Source organism: Ornithorhynchus anatinus, chromosome 1 (genome assembly GCF_004115215.2).
Source record: "Ornithorhynchus anatinus isolate Pmale09 chromosome 1, mOrnAna1.pri.v4, whole genome shotgun sequence".
Taxonomy (NCBI): domain Eukaryota; kingdom Metazoa; phylum Chordata; class Mammalia; order Monotremata; family Ornithorhynchidae; genus Ornithorhynchus; species Ornithorhynchus anatinus.
This window is the reverse complement of record NC_041728.1, coordinates 82,297,166-82,311,622: the sequence shown is the minus strand read 5'-3', so window position 1 is coordinate 82,311,622 and position 14,457 is coordinate 82,297,166. Positions and strand designations below refer to the sequence as shown.

General features: G+C 36.2%; 1 protein-coding gene across 1 annotated transcript in view; it reads left to right on the top strand.

Moving 5' to 3' along the window:
* Positions 1–14,457, top strand: part of COL9A1 (collagen type IX alpha 1 chain) — a 100,011-nt gene that overhangs the window by 35,375 nt on the left and 50,179 nt on the right. Inside the window, exons 13-18 of the mRNA XM_039913939.1 lie at positions 7,239–7,292; positions 7,767–7,802; positions 10,244–10,267; positions 11,669–11,722; positions 13,045–13,098; positions 13,912–13,944. Coding sequence (XP_039769873.1) covers positions 7,239–7,292; positions 7,767–7,802; positions 10,244–10,267; positions 11,669–11,722; positions 13,045–13,098; positions 13,912–13,944 — 255 coding nt within the window. The remainder of the gene's footprint in view (positions 1–7,238; positions 7,293–7,766; positions 7,803–10,243; positions 10,268–11,668; positions 11,723–13,044; positions 13,099–13,911; positions 13,945–14,457) is intronic.

The window sequence follows — 14,457 nt, the reverse complement described above, 5'->3', positions numbered from 1 at the left end:
GTGTAAAGATAATCAAGAAGTCATGGAACTCAGTATAATGCTTTGTGCATTACCCTGCACACAGTAAGTGCTCAATAAATATGATTGATTGAATGAAATTGGGGCAAGGAACAGGTGCCATTAGTGTAAGTTGTATATAGATAAGAGAAAAATATTTGTCCAGGACAAATGTTATTTTGGCTTCCATAGATGTAGTCAAGGCTTTCCAGTGTCACACTCCTTGCCATCATGAAAATTTTAATTGAAGCAGTTAGGGAGACTCTGTCCCTGAAAGCTGTTCTGTTATCCAAATCATGATCTCCTTTTAAAAGCCTTAGTAGATGGGCAAGTCTTTGCTTTAATATGAGAGAAAACATGGAACTTTTAATTGCAGGTACTAAAAATCAATCTGAACCCTCATCTTTTAATGGATCTTTGGAAGTGGTTCTTGTTACTTATGAAAGTTTATGGATGTATATCATGAGAAAGCCAGTGTCCAACTGTAACATTAACCAAAATTTCAACAATTTATTACTTGCTATAATATTTGAAATATAATCACTACTATATTATGGCAAGAAAAGTTAAACAGGCTCTCTGTCCTTGAAGTCACCCTACTTAGGCATCCCCAAATATTTTTCTCAGTAATCAGAGAGAGCACCAGAAAGTATTTTTGAGAAGGGCTCAGAAGAAGCAAAGTCCATTTTTGGTTGAGTGAGTCCTACATGGCTCAGTAGAAGGCAGCACGGCTTAGATGAAAGAGCAAGGGCCTGGAGGAGTCACAGGATCTGGGTTCTAATCCCAGCTCTGCAATATGCCTGCTGTGACCTTGGGCAAATCATTTAACTTCTTTCGTGCCTCAGTTACCTCATCTTGAAAATGGGGATTAAGACTGGGACAGGGACTGTGTCTAACCTTTTAACTTGTATCTACTCCAGGATTTAGAACAGTGCTTGACATATAGTAAATGCTTAATATGTACAAAAATAATAATCATTCCTCAACATCTTTGATGTCTTCCAAGGTTACAAGAGATACTTATTTTATACATATAATAGACCCTCCAAAAACTGGTCTCCATCATTAGTTTTACAACTAAATACTTTTATTTTAAATAGGGCAAATTAACTATGATTGAAGAAGATTCCTATGGCTTGATAAAAAATAAAAATAATAAAAATAAACCCCAAAGAATTGTGAATTTCAGTAGCAGCATGGCATAGTAGAGAGAGAACGGGACTGGAAATCAAATCTGGATCTGCCACCTGTCTGCTGTGTGGCCTTGGGCAGGTCACTTCATTTCTCTGAACCTCAGTTACCTCATTTGTAAAATGGGGAGTGGGTCCCTAAGCTCCACATGGGATGGGGACTGTGTCTGACCCAATTTGCTTATGTATTTACCCTAGCGCTTTGCCTGGCACATAGTAAGCACTTAACAAACACCATAGTCATTACTATTATTATTATTCATTTTATTATTCATTTCCCATGGCCTACAAAACAGCGTGGCTTAGTGGAAAGAGCAGGGGCTTGGGAGTCAGAGGTCAAGCTAGGTTCTAATCCTGGCCATGCCACTTGTCAGCTGTGTGACTTTGGGCGAGTCACTTAACTTCTCTTGGCCTCAGTTACCTCATCTGTAAAATGGGGATTAAGACTGTGAGCCCCACATGGGAAAACTTGCTTATCTTATACCTACCCCAGTGCTTAGAACAGTGCTTGGCACGTAGTAAGCGCTTAACCAATACCATCATTATTGTTATTATTATGACAAAGCTTTTGGCCCCGGGGCTCTGAACTAATATGACTTTCGCTGCTGCTGCCATTTTAGACTAGATGTATTATGATGGAAAGATTTGTGAGAATGCACTTCATTAATAGCTGTCTTGGATCTTGCATTGCCCTTGAACAGGCTATATGTAGGTAACTTGCCTTTAATGGAAATTCCAAGTGTACAATAATCCCTTTAAACAACTATTTAAACCTGACAGCTGTATAATAATTTAATGACAAGTCTGCATATTTTCATGAATATATGTGTATGATTACAGAAGTGTTCTATTTCTCATCCTAATAATGATAAAAATAATAATTACAGTATTTGTTAAGGGCTTGCAACGTTTCAAGCACTGTTCTAAGTGTTGGGGAAGATACAAGACAATCAGGTCAGTCACAGTCCTTATCCCACTCAGGGCTTACAGTCTAAGTAAGAAGGAGAACAGGTATTAAATACCCATTTTACAGATGAGGTAACTGAGGAACAGAGAAGTTCAATAACATGCCCAAGGTCACACAGCAGGCATGTGGTGGAGCTGGGATTAGAACTCACGTCCTCTGGCTCTCAGACCCGTGCTCTTTCCATGCTCCTCAATAGTTCACAAATGCCAGTTTTGCCAATTTTGAGCTCTCTTAGGAACATATCTGTTAGTTTTGAGAATTACAAAGTTCCTTTATGTCAAGGAATCACAGAAGTAGTGTGGTGACTTGGAAAGTAGGCTTCTTGCCCACACCTACCTTGTTGGAAAGGCACATGTTCTTTAATCAGGCCCTTGTCCTTCATATCCAAAGATAAACTCATTGTGGTCAGGGAATGTGTTTCCTTACCTTCCCATCTTCTTCTTCCCAACCATTTCTGCAGAGACTTCTGCTTAAAGACTTTAAAATTGGACCTGTACTAGCTTTAAAATGGGAAAAAATGAACAGGGCCTTATAATGTTTGTCTTCATGAAGCCCTGATTAAATTATAAATTGAAATAAATTTATTTGGTGTTTGTTTAGAGTTAAGAATAGGCTTTCCCTAGATGTCAGTGATAAAGTCTCAGAAACATTAATTATTTTTGTGAGTAAAGTCTGTGAGTCCAGTTTCATATTACAGTATTATTATTACTGATCTTTCATGAATACAAAGTAACAGTACTGTCAGGATTTAAGGCCATTACCAACTCATAGTTCTAGTCATAAAGCTGATATGAAAGTTGGATTTCATGCTCTACTTTAGCTGTGGTCTTATAATGAAAGGATAATTTTATCTTACTAGTTTAATTATTTTTAAAGAACTGTGTATTTGAAAAATAATTTTGGTGTGGAATGTGTTTAGAACACTTCATTCTTATGCAAAAATTTCAGCTTTTCTCAAGTACTTGTGAATATCTAAAAATGTGATTCATGGAATCTTTTTTTCTACCAGCTCTGAGGGCCGGAAAAGGCCCTGTTATTATCTAGTCTATTCTCTTCAAGCAGAGCTGCTGCATGTGCACCAGGTTTTAGCAGTTAGATGAGATCTATATAATTATTAAAGATTTCAAAAATGGGTGTTTCTATAATGCCTTTTAACTACATGCGGTGTCTAATACCTCCTTTTGCCAGGAAATTCTTTCATATGATGAACCTGATATTGTGGTTTCTGAAGATTGTCTATTATTTGCAGGGATGTGTCTACCAACTTGGTTATAGTTTTACTCTGTGTACAATGCTTTGCACACAGTCAGTCTGCAATAAATACCACTGATAGATACTCTTTTTCTGTTTTAAATAGAGATGGACTGTTTCAGGTGAGAATCAGCATGGCTTAGTGGAAAGACCATGTGTCTGGGAGTCAGAGAATCTGGGTTCTAATCCCAGCTCAACCACTTATCTGTTGTGTGACCTTGGGCAAGCCACTTAACTTCTCTGTGCCTCAGTTACCTCCTCTTTAAAATGAATATTAAGACTGTGAGCCCTGTGTGGGACAGAGACTATGTCCAAACTGATTATCCTGTATCTACCCCAGCACTTAGTACAGTGCCTGGCCCATAGTAAGCACTTACAGATCCATAAAAAAAGATAGCACCTAGTAATCATTCTCTCTTTCATACGAAGTCCTTGAAAAAAAAACCCAGCAAAGATTAGTGTTGATGTATAAATAGTTAAGGGCTCCTAGTAGTCTGAAACCATAAATATGTCCCTAAATTGCAGTGCAGTAGTTTCAGACCAGTCAAAGTTACATTCATTCATTCACCTAGTTGTATTTATTGAGCACTTTTCTATGTGCAAAGCATTTAGGAGATGAGAAAATCAAGGATAGAACTGAAATGATTTCCTCCCCAATTAACTCATTAGCATAGTAATAGTAGAACCATGGTGGCCTGACTACTTACCTGTATCTTCTCACCTATGATCAGCTTCTGATCATGACATTTGGTCCCACATGTCCAATCCCAATCACTTTTGCTCTGCTTTGAACTAACATAAAATAAATGAACCCTATTTCTGCAACAGTATAATTCATGCAGTAATTGTAAATGTACATGTAAATGTGTGTGCTTGCCTGTCTGCTTGTGGTGATAGGTGATCCATCATATTCTTGCATCAGACAAATTTGGCCCAAGGTTTTAAAATGCGTCGTATTTTGTGTATATTATGAAAGGAATGATTTATTTCACCCAAACTAAGATGGCAATTATGGTGTTATAATAGGGACTCAGCAAGCAGTCATTTGTCCTGCTTCCAAATTACATTGTTGTAATTGGATTATGGAGTTTAAAAAATCAAAGGGAATCTGTCAAAAAATCCTTTCTGCTGAGCTTGTTTAGTTTTTTTTCCATCTAGTAATCTTCCAATAATTAACTTTGTGAACTCAATCTTTTTTGTTCATTTTCTTTATTCATCCTACATGGTTATTAGGAAAAATTAATTGGTAAAATAAATTATAGGCAGTGAAATAATGGGCAAAACAAATTGATATAAAGACATTTTACACATTTTATGCATAACATAACAGGAGAAATATACATTTTTATTATTCTAATTTCAGAATGTACGTTGATATTTTAAATGAGTTTTTCCTCAAAGTTAAAGTTTTCTGGATGATAGATGAGTCACAGATGTGTACTTGCTCTTTTGTTTCTTAACACATCAAAAAGAATCTACAGTTGCTAGTCACCTATTTCAAAAAAATAAGAGTAGATGGAATTTAAAAGTTTTGGAAAAATAATCAAGTGAATCAAAAATTAGAAGTGCAGATGTATGCATTATCCAGTAAGGTACTTTGGTAACTAATGATGCTTTACTTAGGACTATGATGAAGAAATCTCAAAAGGGAACAAATTGATTAAGAAAAACATATGTGCACTGAAACATATTCCTCCCGACAGGATGTTTTATTCTCCAGAGTTCTCCCGTTATGACCTTGAATTATGTACTTAATGAATATACACTAAGTCCTGTATAACACCCTTATTTATCATCTCCTGACAACTAAACTGAAATGACTCATTTATACTTCCTTATTTGAAAAAATAAGCCTTGTATTAGAACATTTTTTCAAAGATTGTTATTAAGACTAAATATTCATTGAACCATGAATGGTCATTTTAGATAATACAGTTAAATTTTGCAGAAGGAAAATGTGGAAAGTAAAGTGCTCCTATCATTGTAATGCTTAAAGGCACTATTTATATAAATTTCTTTGGGGGTGAAAGCTCAAAATGCTTTTTAACTATTATTTCATGAATTCTCACAAGAATTAAATGGTGAGTGGGCAAATTCTATTTCTATTTTTATAAATAAGGAAAGTGAAAGGTGATGAATGGCAGAATCAGGGCTAAGGTGTACATGTTGTGATTTCCACTATATGGAATCAAATTAATTGTTGTCATAATGCATTATCTTGATATTTGAGAAAGCAGTCAAAGTGGAACAAAGAAAAGCTGTGGCGTTCTGAGCAGTAAGTTAACTGCAGAGAGGAATCGGCAAGACAGAGAAAAATGACTTTCAAGACAATTTTACCAAGTTTAGTTACTAGTATCAAGGAGTTAAAGGGAAGAAAATGTAAGAGATAGTGATGAGTCCAGGGAATATGGATTTTTAAAAAGTTCTCTAGTTTAGGAACAAATCATAACAATGAAAACAGAATATAAATTCCCTGATAATCAGGAAAGAATTTGTATGAAAAGATTCAACAACTTGGTGAGATGACCAAGGCAACTTCCATTTGTGACAAAGAGGTGGGTTGTGGGGTGAGAGGATTAATAGGTAATTAAAAAAATGGATATATTTGAATTTGCCAGTTTTAACATGCATACTGAAGCCTGAAATTCATAGGCATTATTAGAATTTATGGCAGTTAGGCAAGGCCTCAGGGGAACAAGTAAAGAAACCATTGTGTTTATTTTTGAAAAAGGGGAAAAAAGATTATTCTAGAATTAAAAGATTGATCAGTTTAATAAACCGTAGGAAGATTCTAGAAGATGGAAGACAAGCATAAAAGATTCTTAAAAGCAGCTAACATTTATTTTTATTAAAACTGTTATACCCAGTTTAAATGCATCTTAATATAAATACAGTTTGCTATGCATCAAGGGAAGAAATAAATGTAATCTCTATTCACATCAGTGAGGCTTTTGATCCATTCCATTTGCCAGTTTCATTGATGATCTAGGAATGGTTTTGCCCTTGATTTCTGAATGACATCAATTTAATGTTGTTGTTTAAAAAGCCAATTGAGAATGGAATATTTTATTAGGAGTTTGTCATACAAGATGAAGAAGTATTGCTTCTACACTCAACATTGATTAGACAATCTTACTGTTCCTTATTTAGGTCATTGCACTTTAAAAAAGATATGGAGAAATTGGGGGCACTCCAGAGAAGAGTTCCTAAAAGTTATTAAAAGGTTAAAAAGAAAAATTAAAGTTTTTGGTTTTTTTTTTTTAGCGTAGAGAAAAGAATACTAATGGGTAGCATTAACTGGATTCAAATGATCTAAGTCCATGGATGACCATGGAAGAAGAACTGAGCCTGTATTAAAACAGAAGGAATTTTAGTAGCCCATAATGAATAGTTTACTGATTAAGAGGGATTAAATGGCTTGGGCAGGCCTCTAATAAAGAGCAATTATGTCATCATTGTTTCTGGAGATCTTTAAGAAATGACAGGCAACCATCCAGTTTAGGTGTTTCAGTCAATTGCTCACCTATTTGGAGGCTGAATCAGTTGACTTCGCTTCAGCTTTATGATTCAATGCTTATAATCATCAGGAATTTAAAATGTAATTGTGATTCAGTCAATCAATAACATTTATTGAGCACCCACTCTACAAAGTGCTTGAGAAAGTATCATAGCAATTGAAGGCACCACCCATGGCTACAAGGAGTTTACAATTTAATGGGAGGAGACAGACAAAAAAATTTTATTTCCTTTGAGTAAGAACAAAGTGACTACTGATCTACCAAAACTAAGGGATAGGATTGCACTGACTAACTGTTATTGTCTTGTCATGTAAGGGACTGACAGGTCCTGATGGATCACCTGGTCCTGTTGGCCCAAGAGGACAAAAAGTAAGTTTAAATTGTTGGTCAATACTTGAGGCTATCTGCATAATTTTCCAAAACTTTATCAGTTTATTATTTAAACTGGAAATAGCTGATATTAATTGAATTAATGATCAGTTCCCTATCTGGAAAGGTAAAAATAACCTTTCATTACATTTGTAAAAAGATAAATACATAAGGGACAAATCATATGGGCATCTATACCATCTTGATCTCAGAAAGCAGCGTGGTTTAGTGGATAGAGTGCAGGCCTTGAATTCAGAAGGACCTGGGTCTAATCACAACTCTTCCACTTGTCTGCTGTGTGACCTTAAGCAAGTCACTTAACTTCTCTGTGATTCAGTCACCTCATCTGGAAATGGGGATTAAGACTGAGTCCAACCTGAATGTCTTATATCTAAACCATATTTAGTATAATCGTAAGGTAAGTGCTTACACATATCATAAAAAAAAATTTATATGAACTTTTGCATCTTTTAGGGTGAACCTGGAGTGCCGGGGTCTCGTGGATTTCCAGTAAGTAAAGCCTTCATAGTACTGTATGAATTTAAAACAGAATAACTAATTTAGGCGAAATTCTGCTACTGAAGTCCCATCCAGTGATATTTCCTGCAAAATGAAAACAATACACTTTAGACTTTTTCTGTGAAATTTCTCTGCAGTGAATTAAATCAACTTCCTAAAATTAATGTGAACAGCAAAATTCTGAAGCAACTTCACTATGCAGCATTTACATTTACATAAGAGTCATATTTCTACAATTTTTTCCACCAACCTTGAATAAAGTGTTCTGTTAAGGCTGTTTCAGGGTAGTATGAATCAGGGTTCTGTCTCTGGATTCTGAGCTTTAGAGATCCTTTAGAGAACTTCACAACTGTTCAGTGTGGATCCAGTTGGTGGAGTGACATTAAATTGACCACTGGCATCTGTGCCTTATGAGTTTTGTCTGGGGTTATGAGGGTTTGGTTTAAGGAAGGGGATTACTGCCCCAATAATCAGTTTTGCTTTTGACAATTTTGAGCCTATCTGGCAATGGCTCCCGTACCGCCTAGAGGTGATTGATTCTTTGTATCTACCTTATTTAAGTCTAATAGAGCAAAATTTTGTTAGGACTTTTTAATCTCATTATTAACCCATCTCTCTCATTATATTAGCTGGCTGAGATTTGTTTGGTCACAAATCATCGTTGTGGATCATAATAATTATCTTAAATGAACATCTCTCAATGCTTTTCTTTCCCTATCATTCTTCCCTTATTTTTATATTTGTGCTATTTTTCTTTTCTTTCCTGTTCCCCCTTCTCTCTAACTCCTTGAGTCCCATTACCAATGTTATTTAATCATAATTTCCAAAACCCGTCACTTTTCCATTTTAAAGTGAGTAGCATTCTTTGACTTTTCTCCTCTTCTTCCTAAAGCAGAAGCTTAGTGCAAGTGGATACACATTTCTTGGAGGATAGGACTTTGACACATTTACTTTCAATAATTTTAAGTTCTTTTGGATTTGCCAGAGTTCCATTGATCTCAAGTTTCTCTCAGTGTTTCTGAGCAAGAGGCCTTTTTTTTGTATTTTACACATATAATCTGATGTTGTTTACCACACATATTAAATGTATACTAATGCATGTTATGTATAAGCTCACCTGATTTTTTTGAATACTGGAAAGTTATGAATTGGAAAGTACAATTCATATATTTATAAAATCTTATTACCTTAATGTATGGAGTTAACATTAATTTCATGGGGGGCGTCTATATGGAGACATCAGAGAGCACCGTGATTTTTTCCTTCCACGTCTTGACATTTCTTGGCAAAATAAATAACTGATTCTTAGCTTTTGAGGAATACACCTGAAAGAAATAGGAGTACCAAAATAAAAGCAGTGGTAAGGAAGAAAACATGAAAACTCTGTAGGGAAAATATATACATAATGAGAAACAGTGCAGGGAAAGGGTTACAAATGAAACAAAGTGATGTTAGGGACTGAAGCAAAGGGAGTCTAGGACAAGTTAGAATACTATATTTTTTTCTTTAAGTTCTAGTTGAATGTACTATATCAATACAACTTCAAAGCCAAATTTTAAATTCCCTTATATTAGAGAACATTGCATTTGGTGAAATGTAAGTTGATTTAAAAACACTGAAAAATCACCCTCGTGTAGTTGCCAATGATATACTGAGTAAGGAAAGGAATGACCATTGTTCCTTAAGCAATCTGGCTGAATCAACTTCACTTTTTAAGAGAACAGTGAAGAGAATGTAGAAAGGAGCATTTTACCAGGTATCTTAGACATTTCAAAACCTTGCAAAATGGACACCCTCCTCCCCTGATTCATGTAAAGATTGGTTCAGTTCCCTGGCTTGAGTGGGGTTAACAGCACCTCTTCTCAGGCCAGGGAGAGGGGAGAAGGAACCTCTTTCTATGACTTAGAAGGAACCTCCTTCTATGACCTAACCAGATTTCCCTATGTAGCAGCCAACCGTGTGCCCAGCACAGTGGCTGGAAAAATCATCATGCTGCCATTCAAAGTCATGCATCCCACTATCTAGCATCAGCCAGCCTCTCCCCAGCTTTGTATGTAATCCCAGAAGATGTGAATAAGTGGGGGCTTTGGTCAGGGTGCTGACTAACACATGATGGAAAGTTTTGGGCACCTTCTCCATGCTGGCCACTCCATCCTTGGCTCCATTAAGGCTGCACTAGGACCCAGAGCCCTTGATTGGTGACCCTGCTCCTGCAAGTGAGGGAAAGAAAACCATCCTTTGTGAGAAACTTGACCTTTGGCCCACAGGTTAGGGAAGGGGTTTGGAGAGGGCTGAAAGTGAATTGGACTTGACGTCAGATAATGTATTTGCTGTTAAGACAGATTTCACAGCTCTATTTTAGATTGAGGTTTTTCTGCTGAATGTGTGTACTACATAATTAATGACATAGAAACAAAATTTTAATTTTTCAGGGCCGTGGTACCCCTGGACCTCCTGTAAGTATTACTTGATATAATGTAGCTTTTTTTTACTAAAATGATGCAAAAATATTATTTAGACCATGATTTCTCTTGTCCAGAGGCTTTCAACCTATTTATATTAATGTTTCTCTTTCCCTCTAGACAGTGAGATCCTTGTGCGCAGGGAACATGTCTACCAACTCTGTTATATTGTACTCTCACAAACTCTGCACACAATGCTCAATAAATATGATTGAGTGATTGGGCTTAAGGTTTCACTTGAAATAGCCTCCTAATGTCCTCTCCCCTCCCACCCCAATCTTTCTTCACACTCTCTTTCCTCTCCTCTCTCACCACCCTCTCAGTCACACCCCACCTCTACCACAAATCCAGAAACATAGTTCCTGAAAGAGCTGAGGTATAGGAGCATCAGCCTGGAAGCAGTGGAGAAGAGGAAGTACTCTATGGCTACTGCTATTTGCTGCTCATTCAATCATGGTCATATTTATCGAGCATTTACCGTGCACAGAGCACTGTTCTTAGCACTTGGGAGAATAGAATATAACAATAAACAGACACATTCCCTGCCCATGACGAGCTTACAGTCTAGAAGGTGAAACAGACATTGATATAAACAAATAAATACTCGAGGCTTTGACTTTCTGCTCTGGAGTTGCTTCTCACTGTGTTCCTGGCAGAACTTCTGAATTCTTGCTGGGGTCCAGGTTCTTTTTCTGGCTTTTGCTGGACTTCTTGAAGCACATGCCTCATCAGGGAACTCAGTCTAAATAGCTCAGCAGAAGTAGAAGGTCCTTTTTTCTTGCCATAGAAGCTGTAACTGCAAACGTCCATTGTGTACCGAAGGATGGAAATCTCTACTCTAGCTATTATTATTTTTATTATGGTACTTTAGTGCTTATTTTGTGCCAAGCACTGTTCTAAGCACTGGGGTAGATATGTTAATCATTTTGGACACAGTCCCTGTCCCACATGGGGCTCACATTCTTAATCTCCTCTTTGCAGATGAAGTAACTGAAGCCCAGAGAAATTAAGTGACTTGCTCAAAGTCACACAGCAGACATGTGGTGGAGCAGGGATTAGTTCAATGTATCAGTTTTGTTATGTCCTGCAGATACCTGACTGACCAACTCCCTTGGGCCCAGATCAATGTTCCCTACTTGAAAGTGGCTATTTCATTTGAAGTATATCTTAGGGCAAAAAGGTGCTTTGATTAATTCAAGAAGTTTGTTCAGTATAGAGTGTTTGAAGATTTTTTTTGACCCTGTTAATGTCACATTAAGACCTCAGGCTAGAAAAGAGACATAACCCGAAGATAAATTTAAAACATAATTCATGGGATATTGGCTTTGAAAAATGTAGTGTTTACAGTGTGTAAAAAAAATGAAATATAGTTTTATTTTGGTCTGTTGGCTCTAGGGTCCTCCTGGATCTGCAGGACTTCCTGGAGAACTTGGTCGAATTGGACCATCTGTGAGTACCTGAGGATATACGTTATTTGTGTAACTGCATAATGAATGGGGACTGGGAAAAGTCTGCTTAACATTAAAATAGTTCAAATTCTGGAGCTTTAATGCAGCACTATATTCATGCTTTTTAAATGCAAACTATAAAAAGAAATTGAGGCACATGCAAGACTTTGGGTAGTAAATTGAAATGATAGATTCTCAGATGGAAATTCATTCTTCATACAAAGCTAACATATCCTAAAATGCATATTAATCCAGGTGAATATATATACCCTTTGTAACTTCACATATTCAGTAGTATTTACTGAGCACTTACCATGTGCAGAGAACTGTACTAAGTGCTTGGAATGTACAATTGGGCAACAGAGACAATTTCTGTCCAATAACGGGCTCACAGTCTCACATATATCACAAAGCAGTGTGCCTTCTGAATAGAGCATGGTCCTGAGAGTTAGAAGGACCTGGGTTCCAATTCTAGCTCTGCCATTTACCTGCTGTGTGGTCTTGGGCAAGTCACTTAACTTGGCTGTGCCTCAGTTTCCTCATCTGTAAAATGTAGATTAATACTGTGAGTCTGATGTGGGACATTGACTGTGTCAAACCTGATTGGCTTATATATACCTCAGTGCCTAGTAAAGTGCCTGGCATATAGTAAGTGCTTAACAAATACAATAAAAATAAAGCTAATAGGATTAATTACTATTGCTATCTATTGTTATCAATACATTTGTGGATATTACTCCATTTGAAGTCTTTTGAGGCCTAATCTACTTTTCATGAGACCATTAGGAAGCAAGGCAGTTTTATGCCATGAATAAACACTGGCTCCCTCATTAAATTGGGGCCCATTATCACTGTGATAGTTGGACTGAAATAGAGTCTACTGCTTTCAGTTTAATTTTCTAAATGAGTTCTCTGAAAACTCACAGATGTATGAAAAATATTAGTATTATTAAGACAATAAAAAGTTCACCTGGTTTATGGTGTGAGGCTAATTTCGTTTTTGATTTGCAGCAAAAATATTTCAAAAAGTGTTAATTTTGGGGGAGCAAGTGGTTTTTTTATGACTCCCTGAATAAGACAAGTAAATCCTGTAAGTTTTCTACTGAACAGTTCTTTTTTCTTAATACACTCTCACTACTGCTTGCTTGAGCTAATCTGATTATATAGTGCCCATTGATTTTGGTAGATGCTGTGAATAACAAGCTCTGTGAAGCTACAGCGAATGTTATGAAATAGACTTCTTGTGCTTCACTAGTGCTGCTGTTTTTTTTTCCCTACCAGTGTGTGCATAACCATTATGTGTGTGATTTCTTAAATATTTAGGGTGATCCTGGGAAAAGAGGCCCGCCTGGACCTCCAGGTCCTCCTGGACCAAGTGTAAGTGATTTGCAATTTGTGTTCCTTTTCATTTAATCAGAGTTCAATGGTGGGAACTCTGCAGTGCCATCATATATTTGATTCCACTTTGATAGACCATCTGGTTTCATGTGCCCTTAAAATTATTAATGTTTTTAAACTAGAAAACAATATTATTTTGAAATCAACTTGGATTAAAAAGATGTATTTTGCATGCTTAGTAAGTTGACTTTCTTTGATTCGATTTCCTATTTGCACAAAGCAGAGTTTGAGTAACATTTATAGCAGATTATTTCAATCTATACAAACTACTCTCTTAAATAAAAAAGTAGTCTTTATATAGCATTAAGATACATTTGCTATTTTCTGGAAAATCTACTTAATACAACTTGTTGATATTGTTTGTATGATCTATGATATTCATCATACCATAAATAAGAAAAGTCATTTGATATGTGGCAAAACAGAATTGTAACTTCATATTGAATGAAAAATATTTTATGCCTAGGGCTCGGGTACTCTAACATCTCTTAAAAAATCTCACTAAGCTTCGAAAGTTGTTACAGACTTTTACTCCTTGAAATGAGTATATTTAAGATTGACAAGCAGAGTGCTGAATTTGTAGCACATCCTATTAGTTTTTGCCTTCCTACTGAGCATGTTAGAGGTTCATTGTGAGGTTCTTATTGTCCATGGCATTCTAACGTTTCTATATTTGCATGTCTTTGGGATTTAATGTTAGAAATTAGCTTTAATATTTAAAAACTATTAATCCTATTTTGAATGCTTATAGTTCTAACATACTCTAATTTGGAAAATTCAAATTTACTTTAGGGAACAATTGGAGTTCATGATGGTGATCCACTGGTAAGATGCTTGTTTTTTTAAAAAAACATTTATTTAACCAAGAAAATGATGCACCTTCTTAGAGTGGCTATCCCAGAAGCTGCTGTAATGATTTCTCTTCACTTGTCCAAATCGCAGAGTTAATTTACATGGAAATGCCATTTCAATTTTATTGGACAAATCAGGGTTTATATTTATTCTTGGCCCTTCAGAGACAAGTCACAATAAGCAGTGTAGTGCTCTAACTCTTTGTGAAGCACAATTTCTCCAAATGACAATGGTAAGAGACAAAAGATGCCAATAATTTAGTTACAAAAGTGACATTGCACTTAATCTTCTGTTTGACGTTGAGACAAATACGAGTGCAACTGATTAAGCCAACTGAGCCAAAGTTCTTAAGTGAGCTTGAAATCCCTTCTTTAGGAATAGGATCATAGGCATTCTCATGAGTTCAGTCTCCTTCATTTAAGAGTTTCTGGGGTCAAATTATAAAATACAGAATATTCTATGCTACTTTCTGGAATCAAAACCTCA